This window comes from Tauraco erythrolophus, chromosome 2 (genome assembly GCF_009769465.1).
Source record: "Tauraco erythrolophus isolate bTauEry1 chromosome 2, bTauEry1.pri, whole genome shotgun sequence".
Classification (NCBI taxonomy): Eukaryota; Metazoa; Chordata; class Aves; order Musophagiformes; family Musophagidae; genus Tauraco; species Tauraco erythrolophus.
The window spans coordinates 73,267,023-73,281,289 of NC_141466.1; the positions used below are offsets into that span (position 1 = coordinate 73,267,023).

Consider the following 14,267-nt stretch of genomic DNA (forward strand, 5'->3'; position numbering starts at 1 on the left):
GGAGCGGAGTCCCGGGAGGGGCGGAGGTCTCGGGGCGGGGGTCGCGGGAGCCCGTCCCGGGCAGCGGGGAGCGGGGCAGGTGGCGGCCGCCGCGGTGGGTGGGCGCGCTGTGTGGCCCTGCCGGAGGGGCGGGGTGAAGGAACGCGGCGTCCGGGAACGGCGGCTGCAGGAGAGGGTGGGAACGAGCGCCGGAGGCAGAGGGCTGGAGCGGCTTTTCCGCCTGTGGCACAGACGGGCCGGTGGCGCTGCGGAGGCTCCGGGGATCGCGGCAGAGCGGGGCTGGGCAGTGCAGAGCCCGCGCTGCCCTAGGGTGGGGGGCGAGGGGCAGACGGGCTGGGGGATGCAGGAGGGCTCTTGGGTAGCGGTGAGTGGCAGTGCTCCAGGCTTCCTGCATCCTCATGCTTCCAGCGCTGAGATCCTTTCAGCCTGGATGAGGGATCTGGGGCTTTTGGAACTGTAGAGAGGGACTCACAGTCTTGCCCATGGTCTGCTCTCCAGAGGCGACTGGAACCGTCCTTTGGAGGAGATGTCCACTGGGGTCCTGCTCCCTTACACTGTCCTGAGGAGTGGAATAAGTCTAGTCATGGGTCAGGTTACCCAGAAAGGTTGTGCGGTCTCTGTCCTTGGAAGTTTTCAGGACCCAACTGCCATAAAGCCCTTAACCACCGTGCTGATCCTGATTTGGGCAGGAAGGTGGAGTGGAGACCTTTTGAGGTCCCTTTCCACCTGAATTATCCTGTGATTGTGGTGACTCCCGTGGGAAACGGCTGCAGAGGAAAGGGATCCCAGCTCCCTACAGCCAGACGTGAGAGGAGAGGCAGCTGCAGGACAAACTCAGGAGTGGTCTCAGTGTTGGGGCACCATGGCAGTGCCATGGCTCCTCTGTGGCCATTACCTCTGCCAGTCCTATCCCCATGGGCATGGCTCTGTCAAAGACCACAGAGCTGAGCCCTATTCCCTGCTTCTCCCAGGAGCATATGTGGGCAACAGGCCCTCATGTGATAGAGCTCCTTATTTCACCTGACATGTCCCTGTGGTTCCTAACTCCCCTTCCCAGAAAATCTCCCCCAGTTGCATGGCTCAGCTCCCAGACACTCAGATGTGCTCTGACCCTGCCAGGCAAGGAGCCTGCTGAGCCCCAGGGATGCTGTGGTGGCTCCTTGTGCAGCCCAGTCACACCTCTGCTCCCAGGGGAGCTCCACGGTCTGATGCTGTCACATTTCCTGCAGCTTCTGTCTTTGGTGTCCCAGCATTGTGCAGACTGGGGACATCCAGGGCTTTGTGTCCTGCTTCTTGGGGAGAAAGAGAAGAACAGCCTAGGGAAGAGAAAGCTCCAAGGAGATCTTATAGCAGCCTTCCAGTACTTAAAGGGGGCCTACAGAAAAGCTGGAGAGGGACTTTTTACAACGGCGTGTAGTGATAGGACACGGGGCAATGGCTTTAAACTGAAAGAGGGGAGATTTAGATTAAGGCAAGAGATTTTTTACAAGGAGGGTGGTGAGGCACTGGACCAGGTTGTCCAGAGAAGCTGTGGCTGCCCCATCCCTGGAAGTGTTCAAGGCCAGGTTGGATGAGGCTTTGGGCAACCTGGTGTAGTGGAAGGTGTCCCTGCCCATGGCAGGGGGGTTGGAACTGGATGATCTTTAAGGTCCCTTCCAGCCCAAACCGTTCTATGATTCTATAAAGGCCTCTGGTTACCCTGCTCAGCGACTTGTTTGGCCACACTGTGGTTCGGCCCTTCTCCAGATATGGCCAGTGTGCAGCTCGGCTGTGTGTCTTGGGGGCAGAAGCCCTGCTCTGGCTCAGCCGTTCCTTGTACTCGTCCTCTCTGATGCCTATGTCCCTGCCCTGGATGTGGTCCCCATCTGCAGGACTCATTCTGCCTTTTCTGTAGCTCCGTTAACAGAACTGTCTGACGTGTCCAGGCAACTCTGGGTGTGTCAGCTGCTGCTGCTGAGCCTCGTCACAGATAGTTTTTGTTTATTTGCAGGTCCCTGAGGGGAGTTGAACGTGCTGGACTTTGTGGCGGTTCCAGGGGAGCCGTGGCCATGCCATGTCATCAGCAATGATTCCCCGCCGACAGGTACTTCGGGGCCAGAGGACGGGGCCACTTAGGTCCCTGCTGGTGCTTCTTCACTTGCGTTGTGCAGCCCCGGCCGTGTAGTCGAGGTGTTGCAGTCCCGGTGCAGGAGCCACACGGACACGGCATGTCTCCTGGCAGCCTGGCCCCCTGGTTGGGTGGCTGATGTGCGCGGTGTCAGCGCAGCCGTTGCAGCTGCTCTGGTACTGGCTCCTGCACTTCTGCTGAACAGAGTCCGTGGTGATGGCATCAGTCACCCGAGACAGTGGTCCCACTGCCCTCCCCCGTGTTTGAGCATGTTCCTTCCTGCTCTCCTCCTGTGGTACCTTCTTCTCTCTAACAACTGTTTAAATCCAATCTCAGCCAAGTTTCCATGAGCTCTTCAGTTACTATCTCGCTGGAAATCATTTTGTGACCTGAGGTGACACGATGTAGCACCTTGCTCATTCCCAGCAGAGCAGGCTCTTTCCTGAGCTGTCACTAATATCCGCCTCTTCCCATGCCAGCGCTTCTGCTGTTCTAGCTGTGCTCAAACGGAAGAACCATTAGAGGCTGTTGGAGGTGGAGGGATGCAGCAGTGCTGTGGAGGTGTAAAGTGTAGGGTGCAACTTTTTTGGTATAGATAAGGAAAGAGCAGGAAAAACAGTGGAGAGATTGACCTTATTGTCATGAGGGATTGTGCTGTGGCCCTGGACTCGTGTCAGCTCTAACTAAGGGAAAACTGACAGATTTACCTCGTCTCTCCTGTAATCACTTGGTTTCTGGTCACTTAATTGACTGGCTCTTGTGTCCCTTGGCTGGGTTTTCTCTCCTACAAACTCAGCAACAGCTTTAAGTGATGCAGGTTTTAGTGCAGCACTTGGGATGTGGGGAAACACTGGTCAGAAGTGGCTGCTCCCCATGAGGCTTCAGGTGCTGCTGCCCTAGGTTGCAGGGCACGTGGAGGAGCTCTCTCTTCCCAGGACAGTTCGGGATCCAGCATTTATGGAGGATCTTTCCTGTGGCAGTGAGACGTTCCCTGCTCTCCTGTGAGCTAACTCCTCAAAGGAGTAGTGAGTGATGGCAGTTTTGGTTTGTGCCGACTTTTCCTCTGGGCTCCCTCCAGTTAGCCATTGCTAGGAGCTTCCCGATGCTGGCTGGGCTAAGGAGCTGGTGCCTGCAGCAGCAAGCACTGGCATCCAGCAGGAGCAAGTCTGTGGCTCTTGGACACTTGAACTCCAGTGGAAAGTCAGAGCTTCAGCCATGTCTCTCCTTGGAAAGGAGAGCCACGGAGACTCGAGATGGTGAGGGGTGTGATTACTGTACAGCCCTGGGTACAAACTGGTTGTTACAGTGTTTGCCACTGCAAAGACCACTGTCTTCTTCACCTCGGGGAAACTGGGAGGTCTGGTGTCTCTGGGCTTTGATGCTGAACTGAAGGAGACAGGATGGGGCAGAACAGAGCTGGCTCAGTGGCACATGGGTGGCTGGAGACGGGCTGTGGTTGCATTGCCCAAGCTCAGCATGGGGCCGGTCAGCTGTGGGACGGGTCAGCTGTGGGGCTGGTCAGCTGTGGCATTGTCACTTGGGGCCTTTGGGCCAACGTGGGGATGGCGCTGGATGTAACAGCTGGGGGCCACCATGGTCGCACTGATGAGGCAAGGTGTGATTGTGGGAGCTCAAGGTCGAGTGTTTTTGTTCTTGCCTGTGGCACGGTGGGACAGACTGGAGTTGTCGAGCAAGGACAGGGTCCGGCCGCGTGCTCGGTTTAGGGATGGCTGTGCTGCCACGCGGTCCTGGCACAGTGCTGGGGGTGCAGGAGGTGTGCAGTGTCCTGGGCAGCCTCTGCCAGCAGCTGTGGCATGCTTGCTGGTTCAGGGCAGGCTGCTCCTCATGCTGGGCTGGTGCGCAGCGCTGGGAGCTGCTCGGTGAAGGAGAAGGCAGATACAGGAGCAGAGATAGCCGAGCACCCGGCCTTGGCCGTGGGCTGTGACTCGCCGGAGGCGGGAGGGTCTGGATGAGCCCCAGTTGGGGCAGGGGGCCAAGGTCTCCATGCTGCAGGGCTCGTGCCGGGTCAGGGCACCACTGGCAGTGCCAGCCTTGCTGCCCTGGGGCCACAAGGATGGATGGCTGGGACTGGGCTGGCCTGAGGGCTGCCAGGAGCGCTGCAAGTGTGTCCCTGAGCTGCCAGGGTGTTTTCCGTGGAGTGGCTGGTGGATGGCCCTGGGATCTGGCAGGGCAGCAGGGCCTGTCGGCAGGGTGGTAGTGGTAGTGGGTCTTGTGGGTACTGAGGGCCCGTTCCCATGTCGGGGGCCCAGAGCTCACTCTCACGTGCGGTTCCTTCGCAGGCTGAACGGTGCCAGCTGCAGCTGGAGATGATTCAGCCATTGCCTGCAGAGAGGATGCCAGCACTGAGGCCCAGGTAGGAGCCTGGCCATGGGGGCTGTGCCGAGGCTGGCACCTCCCTGCAGCCCTCCATAGCCCGACAGCAGCTGGTTGCCGCCCTGACGGGCCACCATGGAGCAGCACATGCCGGCGGCTGGGCCCCTCCGCCTCCTGGGCTTCTTTGGGCGGAAGCCACAGGCAGTCGGAGGAGAGACGCCACCAGAACCACAGCCAGAGGAACCTGAGGAGACGTGCATTGTGCTGCCCCTGGGTGAGGGCGAGGAGCTGGTGGAATGTCCCCTGTGCCTGCTGCCCCAGCCTCCCCAGGCCTTTCCCACCCTGGCCTCCTGCCACCACCGCTCGTGCCGGGGCTGCCTGGAGCAGTACCTGCACCTTGCAGTCAGCGAGAGCCGCGTGCAGGTGGCCTGCCCGCATTGCCCTGCTGTGCTCCAGCCTGCTGACGTCCACCGCCTCCTGGCCGAGCCTGCCCTCCGTGACAAATACGAGGAGTTCCTCCTGCGACGGCTGCTGGCAGCCGACCCCGGCACCCGCTGGTGCCCTGCGCCCGACTGCAGGTGACTGGTTGGCCCCTTGTGCGGGGCTGGGAGCAGGGGAGCGGTGTGGGTGCTCCCGTCCCGCACCAGTGGAGGTGACGGGCTTCCCCAGCTGGGAGCTGCTGCGTACTCGACTGCGCCTGCGTCCTGTGGGTCTTTTCCAGGCTTGATCTCCCTGTGGCTTGGTCCTGTGTGGGTTTGGGGCTACTCGGAGAAATGTCCTGATCCTTGTCCTGGCTGCAGAGCCTGGGCAGCTGCGTGTCTCTGGCAGGGCTGGTGCTGTTGGCCATGCTGGTCCAGCCTGCGAGGCCCCAGGGGAGCTGGGTGGGTGGTGGATGGGGAAGGCTGTGCTGCAGTCTGAGCTGGTGAGAGTGGCTCCTGGCTCTCCTGAGCAGAGGCTGCAGCTGTAGCTCAGCGCAGAGCTGGGGTGTGCCACTGCACGGCCTGGCCGTGCCCGGGAGGCGAACGGCTGCGTGCTGTGAGGGGACGCAGGGAGGGCTGTGGGCACCGCTGGGGCCCCCAACACTCACTGCCTTCTCCCCACAGCTATGCTGTCATCGCCTACGGCTGCGCCGAGTGTCCCCGCCTCACCTGCGGGCGCGAGGGCTGTGGCACCGAGTTCTGCTACCACTGCCGGCAGCCTTGGCACCCCGATGGCCCGTGTATGCCAGTGCCGCCGGCCCCCAGCCTGGTCAACCCTGCAGCACAGCTGGTCCATCCGGAGGACTCGGCTGGTGGTGAGATGCTGGCCCAGGGCGGGAGCAAGCGGGACAGGGATTTGGCATGGCTGAGTGGCACAGTCAGATGCATTTGCACCTTCTGGGCTTTGAGGATCCTGGAGCCAGGACCTAGTGGTCCCCACTGGCTGCCTCTGCCTGGAGGCATGTAGACCTTGTGCCAGTTGCTTGAGCGGTGTGGAGTGGGACCTTGCTGTGCCTCATTCACCCTGACGCCCATGGGATGAGCTGCAATCCTGAGACAAGAGTGTGGGCGTGGACCTGCACTGTCCTGTTCTGCTCCCCCCGGTCTCATCTCATCTCCTTCCCCCTACAGCTGAAGCTGAGGACATCAAGGTCTGTCCCCGCTGCAGCGCCTTCATCATGAAGATCAATGATGGGAGCTGCAACCGCATGAACTGCACGGTTTGTGGCTGCCTCTTCTGCTGGCTCTGCCTGCAGGAGATCTCTGACGTGCACTTCCTGAGGTCAGCGTGGGGCTCCGGGGCCACAGGGAGCCACAGGGCATGCTGGGGGGCTGGGGTGGAGGGGCTGCTGGTAGCCGAGGGGTGGTCGAACGGGCTGCTTTTGGGCTGAGCTGGGGATGCTGTGGTGCTGGGCCGGCGCTGGGTCCCTGCTGGGAGCTGTGGGGCTGGGCTGGCGGCAGCGGGGCCCTGCTGAGAGCCACAGCCGTGCGCAGCCAGGTTTGGGGCTGGCTGGGCTGCGAGGCTCGCTGGAGGGGAGCAGAGGGGTCTGTGCTGCTGGGGCTGGCAGGGCTGGGGGCCTGGGGCTGGCTGGTGGCACCCTGCAGGCAGGGTCCCAGGTGGCAGCTGGAGCTCAGGACTGGGATGGGGGAAGTCTGGCTTTCTCTCCCCCCAGTGCGAGGGCCGGCTGTGCTGGTGTTTGCCTGCCCAGGGCAGGAACCGCTGACCCAGCCCTTCTCTGTCCTCACAGCCCCTCCGGCTGCACCTTCTGGGGGAAGAGGCCGTGGTCACGGACCCGCAAGATCCTGTGGCAGCTGGGCATGGTGCTGGGGGCACCTATGGTGATCTCCCTCGTCGCGGGCATCGCTGTCCCTGTCGTTACCATTGGGATCCCCATCTACATGGGTAGGAAGGTACTGGTGGGGGGCTCTGGAGTCCCCATGGTCCCACTCCCCCTGAGCCTGGCAGCCCATGGCCTCAGGCCTGGACAGGCATGCGGACCTCACCACTGCCCACAGCGTGTCCCTGTGCCACCCCTGACTCCCCACAGCCCCTCCATGCAGGGACGCCTTCTGCTGCCCACCCCAACAGCCACCACCAGTGAGGGTACTCTCAGCCTGGAGAGGTGGGGGTTGGGGTGAGCAAAAGGAGGAAGGGATCTGGGTGTCCGTGGTGTTTTCCAGGGACAACTGAGTTGTGGTGGTGGCACTGTTGTGGCCACCTGTCCCTGAGGAGGTGGAGGGGGTGTCCCTGCAGCTATGGCTAGAGCTCTGCCAGGGCTGGGAAGGGGCCCCGTCCCTGGGGCCTGTGTGCTGAGATCCCTGCGGAGCCCTTCACCTGTCTCACTTCTCCTTGAGGTGCTGGGCCAGAGCCGGAGGAGCAGCCTGTCAGGGTGCCAGCAGTGCCTCTCTGTCACTAGCAGCGTCCTCCTCTCCGTCTTTGTGTCCCCCATCATAACAGCTGTCACCGTGGGTGAGTGTGTGGGGCCGGGGCTGGAGAGAGGGGCTGGGGGCCACTGCAGCAGAGTGTCTCTGGGGCCAGTGTCTGAGACCTGGGGCTTCAGGACTTCACCCAAGCGGGTGGAGTGGCTGGTGGGGCTGGGCAATAGCTACTTGTCTGCCTGCAGGAGTCGGCGTGCCCCTGCTGCTCACCTACATCTACGGGGTGGTGGTGCTGTCGCTGTGCCGGAGCCGCTGGGGCTGTGGGGGTGGCCGCAGCCAGCCCCGAGATCTTGGCGTGGTGGAGCTGGAGAACCTGACCAAGTGTGAGTCCTGCGCTGCCATCTGTCTGCTGGCCTGTGCCCTCCGTTGGCATAGACCCTGGTCCTGCCTCGCGGCTCTCTGGCTATGACACCTCCAGAGCCAGGGGCTGCCTGTAGCCTGTGCTAGTTCTGCCCCGGGTGGTACCATGCTCACCCCTGTCCCTTCAGGGAGGCTGTAAGCTGCTGTCCTGGGGGAGGTGGGTGCTTCCCAAAGCAGTCTGGGACCAGCTCATTTGCACCCCCTGCCAGGAGCCGGGTGAGCCATTCTGTTCCCTGCTCTGAAGAGGAGCGGTCCTTGTGAAAGGGATGCTCAGTGCTGTCTCTCCCTCTGCCAGTGAATGAGCTGTGGTCGGTGCTGCCCAGTCCCAGGGGCGGTGAGGACGGAGTCCCAGACACAACCACCTCCTTACCCAGCAGCAGCCATAGCCCACGCCCCGGGACAGTGGGGAAGGAGCAGGACAGCCGGTCAGCCAGCACGGCAGCCCTCGCGGGGAGCATGCTGAGCGAGGGCCAGGACATGTCCTGCAGGTGAGCTGGGGCTGCTGTGCCCGGGCGGCGGGGGGGACTGGCACATCCCCTTCCTAACAGCCTTCCCCTCCGCCCGCTGTCAGTCCCGTCCCTCAGCCCAGGATGTGGTGACATCCCCTGTGGGCTGCTGTGTTTGTCTGCAGGGAAGGCGTCAACATCGAGGTGGAGGTGTCGATCGAAGCGGTGCCGCATCCTGCCCGGGAGCAGAGCCTGTGCAGTGCGCTGTCAGGGCACAGTCTCTCTGGGGACTCCCTGGGCAGCACCAGTGAGAGGTGCAGCACTGTGGGCGTCCCTGCAGAGTGAGGGCGGCTGTGCAGCACTGAGCGGGGAGACCCTCAATCCACAGAGCCCCGACTTGGGCTCCCACCTGCCAAAGATCCTGTGTCCTGCAGTGGCAGAGCTGGTCACCCGCTGCAGGGCACCACCAGCCCCATGAAGCATTTCCTGCCACCCCAGGCTGGGTGGCCCTGCCCGTGCTGCCTGTGCCCTGTGACAGCCCCATCTGCCCCTTCCCTGAAGGCACCGCTGGAGCATCGGCACTGCTGGGAAATAAAACTGCTCTCTGAGGGTCTGTCTGTCTCCTGTGGTGCAGCCCCCTCCAGCAGCACAGCCCCCGTGCCTGTGGGCTCTAATTGGTGGTGTGTGTCCCCAGCAGGTGCTGCAGGTAGCCAAGCAGGTGGGGTGGAGTGGGCTCAGACCCACACAGGTGCAGGAAGGGGGAAGAAGTGGGGCCAAGGAGCAGGGGAAGGGTAGGGATATTCCCCTGTGCAAACACTCCAACAAACAGCGCTGCGGGTGCAGGACCAGCACACAGCTGAAGGATGGGCTGTTCCTGCAGAGCCTCAGGCAGCACCAGCAAACTGAGCGACTTGGGTGGGGGCTGAGCCCTGCCTCGGCCCCTGCTGCACAGTGTGAGTGGCACCCATGGGTGCTCTGGGCGCCCGTGGATCCTGTGTGCCCCCAGCTACCTTCCTGGGAGCAGCACATGGCTTCTGGCTGACAGACCTCGAGTGTGGTGCAGGATGGCTGCAGCTGGGGCCCAGAGAAGCCCCTGAGGGTGGGCAGCCATGCACTGCATGAGGCAGGGCACACAGCCCTCACTGATGATCTGTGCCTGTGTATCTGTGTCCCTGGATGCTCCGGCAACGTGTGAAGAGGTCCCAGGGCTGTTGGAGAGGAGGGCTGTACCCTGGGCCAGCTGTGGTTAATGCTTTAGCATGTGGGGTGTGGCAGGGTTGTGATGGGCACCTGCTCCAAAGCAGGAGAGAAACCTGTGCTGAAGGTCCTGTGGCTTCTCCCAGGTGGAGGAGGCCCCAGCGGTTAGGCTGCCTGCAGCACCTGGGCTCCCACCGCTGCTCCCGTCCCTGGTGGCACCGGGATTACAAGGCCTCACATGGCCCTGCACCCCTGTGCCTCTGTGCGAAGGGGTGGCTGTGGCCTCCCACCCTGCCTGCAGGCAGCCAGGCCACCCTGAGGAATGCCCTGGACGGGCTGCAGGGTTGGGGCAGCTGTCCCATCCCAAAGCTGCTGGAGCTGAGTGGCTCAAGGTTGCAGGTCCTGATCCCCACCAGGGATCCATCCTGCAGCCAGGTCAGCAGCTGGAGGTGGGGACCCTGAGCCCTCCAGGCTGTGCAGTCTCAGACAGGTGGGATCCTGCCTACGACTTGTCTGACTCCCCTGCAGCATCCTTGGAAGAAAAAGCTCCTTCTGAACATTTTGCTGCTTAACTTTTGCTGTGGACTTAGCAGAGTCCAGCAGCACCTTACAGCACAGCTGCAGGGACTGGCACTGATGGGGGTGGTGGGCGATGCCTGTGCCATTGCCCCACAGCCACCCTCAGCCAGTGCTCTGTGCTGCCGCACTCACAGCTGCCCTTGCAGACCTGCTCTCTCCCTGCTCCCGAGACCCATCACCTGGTGCCCACCTGAGGAAACGAAGTAGTTGAAGGTGGATTTTAATAAGGTGACGGGACAGACTGTGGTGGTCAGGCTCAGGGCATGGCCAGTGGTGTACTGCCTTGTCCCTGCCTACATGCAAATAGACCCTTTTATTCCCTTATCCCTGTATTTCCCACACTTGTTCCTCCCCAATTTCCTAAATCCTTCCCTTTTCCTGCCTTTGGCTTCTCCCCTGAACACCCCATAATAAATCCTGTCCTATTCCCAAATGCTCTCTCCCTGCATCCCGTAATGTGTCCTACACCCCCAGGCAGCTGCCCTTCTGTGCCCACCAGGTGACCTGGAGAGCTCCTGGTGAGGCCGGTCATGAGTTTCGTGCCCGGACCAGGAAGGTGATTGTTCTCCTGGGACAGCCCTGGGAGGGGTGGGGGGGAACTGTGATTTGGGGCCCCCTACCTGCTCTCGTACTGCTTTGTCCTTCTGGACTTTTAGGCATTGGCCTTAGAGGGGCTGGTGCTTCTCTCCTGCTGACCTGGGCGTAGCTGGGTCAGGTTGTTGCCAGATGACAGCTCCTGCGGTGGTTTCTCTGTGCCGCCTGTGTCTGCAGCTGAGCCTGTCGCACCCCTCCTCGGCCCGGGCTTCCTCTTGCCCTCAGTATCTGTCCTAGTTTTAGCTGGGACAGAGGGGTTTGTTTTTTTTTAACAGCTAGAAAAGCTCCATGTTTTGGTTTTACTCAGAGGCTCACTCTGAGAAGAACACTGATAACAAGCTGCCAAGGACTTTTCAGTGTGCCGGAGTGCAGAAGCACGGCGGGATAAGGGGGGAGCATAGATGGGACAAGGGGGACACGATTCCCCTTGTGATTTGTGTGGAACTTAAGACTGAGGGCCAAACTGGCCAATTAGTATTCCATATCATGCAGCGTCATGCCCAGTATAAAAGCGAGGGTCAGATGGGAAGAAGGGCTTTTGCGCTTTGGCTTTTGCGCTTTTGCCGCTTTTGCTCTTTTGCGCTTGCTGTGGTTTTTTTTCGCTCTATTGCTTTTCTTTTTTTCCTTTCTTCTCTCTCTCTCCCAGTACTCCCACTCTCGGAGTACTATCTCTCCCTCTCTGCCCCTCTCTATTTCGGGGCCTCGCGTTCGTCCGGGATTTGCAGTTTTCGGGACGAGACGGGCTTCGCATACGAGGGAGTGGTGAGCACCTACATTGTATTAAATCATCTGTATTAAATCACTCTTATCTCAACCCACGGGTTTCACGTTTATCCTTTAATTCTCTCCCTCATTCCTGGGGGTGGGGGAGGGGTAGTGACCGGCTGTGTGTGTGTGGGGTGGTTCAACCTAACCCACGACAGTATCCAACTGCCAGATCTGTGGTCTCTCCACCGCCTGTCCCAGGCCACACCACAACCCATCTCCCAAACCTCTGCAGCTGCTCACCAGCGAGTGAGGCGTGATGTTTGCTGGCGAGTACGCATTGGGCTATGTGTTCCTCCCCAACACGCTGGTCTTTTCCTTTGTTGGCTCTCAGACCCGCTACCCCCTGCAGTAGAAGGAGCCCACACGCCCAGGAAAACAGCTGGAGAAGAAGATCACTTTGTGGTGATCCGTTGTTTTTTCCCCACACACAACAGACCCCTTTTATGCCTGTTTGTTCCTTCCCCCCCAACCAGCCTGACTGCCCCATGTGTCCCCTGCCCCAGCATCCTGCAGTGAGTCTGTGGGCAGCAGCCCCTGTCACTGCCAAGGGTTATCTCCCACGGACCCCTGTGGACCTCAGGCAGCTCTGGATCTGACCGTCCATCAGGGCCCCCGCTAGCTCCGGAGAGGTCACCAGGAACCCCCCGGCACAGCCTCTTGGCTCCTTTGCATCTGTGGAGATAAGCTGTCATCACACAACCTGCCGGGCAGCCTCCACAAAACTCCCGCTTCTGTTCTTTGACTCGCTGCTGCAGCTCATTAAAGCAACTGTAGATATAAGGGCCTTTGATATGGCACACGACGTACCGCAAAGCATTTCGATTAAAAACCTGGTGTGATAAAACATCAGTAGAGCACATAGTAAATGCGCCATCACCACTGACCAGAGTCACTTCGGAGGACTCCACAGGGCCTGGTGCGAACTCCTGTATCAAAAGCTTTCTTTACGACCAGGAAGAAAGTTTAAAACCAAACCCTCTCGGGACTGGTGCCTTGCAGCAGGAACAAGACAGCAGGCACACGACAAATCAAAGTGTTTTTAATTCCACTGAGTGAAGCTGCCTCTGGGCTCAGCCTCCGGGGGCACTGCAGCTCCAGGTCTCTGTCCGGAGCCGGGATTCACCCTTCTGCGCGAGACTCCACAAGCATCGCTACTGTCCCCACTCTAAAAAAGACATGTGGAAACTAGAGGGACTCCAGAAGTAACAAATGGTTTTAAGGACTGGAGAAAATAACTCTGCTCATTCCTGTGACGATTCAGTCTGTGTATTCAAAACGTGAGGGTGACTCGCCCAGCACATTCATAGCTGGGAGGCAGCACCAGGTTCTGCCTGAGCTGCCCCTTGGCCAGAGCTGTCCTGAGACAAACCCACTGGGTGGCAAACAAAAGATGCCCTGAGAAGAAACCCACTTTTGCAGAGGAAAAAAATCCTCTCCTTGGGTGCTTTGGTCAGGCAGCACTGTTCCAGGGGAACACATCAGCTCATCCAGAAAGTTCCCGAGCACTGAAACAGCCAAGCAGCGCGTCTGACTGCAGCACCTGTGGGTGTCTGTGGCTCCAAGTCCCAACCCTGAGCAGGGCCGCCAGAGCCCAGCCTGGATGATCCCGGGACCAAAACAGTTTGGGGCAGGACACGTCACCCCTGAGAGCCAACAGACAGAGGGGCAGAATCTCAGGGCCACCAGGGAAGGGCTCCAGGATGACACGAAGTGCGCTCATCCAGGCAGGTGTGGCATGGGCTGACTGAGCTGCAGGAGCTGAGACAACAGGCCAGGACCAGGAGGGTGGACCTCACCTTCGAAGAGAAAGACTTGCAGTGTAAGGCATCGCCAAAGGCACTGACCTGGGACAGGAGCCCCAGAGCAGCCGGAGGAAGCCATGCTGGTGACCTGGCCTGCAAACCTCATCTGCGCTTCGCTGTGCTCCTGAGCCGTGCCAGGGAGAAGGCACAGGGGCACAGCATCAGGGAGCAGCAGTGTCCATCAGTGGTTTACAGCCCAGCAACTTCACTCCCGTGGGAGCAACTGCAGTGTCAACGCCCATTGCACAAGCTTTACGCCATCCAGCACACCAGGTGGGAGCTGCCTCTTGTCACACCTCGAAGAGAGCGTGCAGCTGGATGGGGTGCACGCTGTGGGCAAGTTGGCTCGGGAGGGTGACTGGTACCCCTGTCCCTTCCACAGACACAAACTCTCTCCAGAGACTTGTCTGCTGCTCTGTGTGCCACAGACTGTCCTCAGTGCAGCCATCTCAGGGTAACGGAGAGGCAGTGGGCCCAGACACTGCAGCTCGGGCTGGTGCTCTGCAGCAGAAGCCAGCTGCTTCTTGTGAGCTGCAGATGCACCCCTACAGCACCCTGAGACACCAGGGACAGACGTTCTCCTCTCCATCCCACCTTCCGCACCCCCCACCTCCAGGAAAGAACCAAGGACCAAAAGTACAGCTAGGTTTTCTGGGCTTTTAGTTTGAAAAAAGTATCCATCGAAAGTGTACAACAGAATGAGGTGTGGCAGCAGCACCACAGCCAGATTGTTTCACAAATAAAAACAGAAAGGGCCTTAAATAATGGGGTGCAGATTAAAAAAACCTCAACAGTGAAAAAGTTCTTCCCTCTGAAGAGAAATTCCCAGGCACAGAAATGGCAACAACCACATTGCGACAATGAGGGGACATCCTTCTAACCACAGGGCTCTGTCCTCACAGGCTGCGGCCGGCTCCCGCGCTGTGGCTGGCGGCTGCTCCCACATGCAGCTCTGCCCTCGACTCCCTCTTTGGAATGGTGACAGATGAACGGTGCGACATGCCCTCGCTAACCAGACCCACCCCCCCACCCCCCAACCAGGACACGGACAAACAAGGCCTCTGCTAAGGCTAAAAAAAGGACAAGACTTTGGAATCTTGAGTTCAGCGTATCTAAGAAACGAGTCTGGTGAGCGCACGGCAAAATCCCTGTGCGGGGTCTG

The 14,267-nt window shown here is 60.1% G+C and overlaps 1 protein-coding gene across 1 annotated transcript; it reads left to right on the top strand.

Moving 5' to 3' along the window:
- The first annotated feature begins 3,669 nt into the window (after positions 1–3,669).
- Positions 3,670–8,757, top strand: LOC147529245 (E3 ubiquitin-protein ligase RNF19B-like). Its single transcript, XM_086625905.1, is given in 10 exon segments — positions 3,670–3,681; positions 4,408–4,481; positions 4,549–5,019; positions 5,545–5,735; positions 6,052–6,202; positions 6,669–6,831; positions 7,276–7,390; positions 7,545–7,682; positions 8,015–8,207; positions 8,351–8,757. Coding segments are annotated over 10 exon segments (1,668 nt in total). The 3' UTR covers positions 8,511–8,757.
- The last annotated feature ends 5,510 nt before the right edge of the window (positions 8,758–14,267 follow it).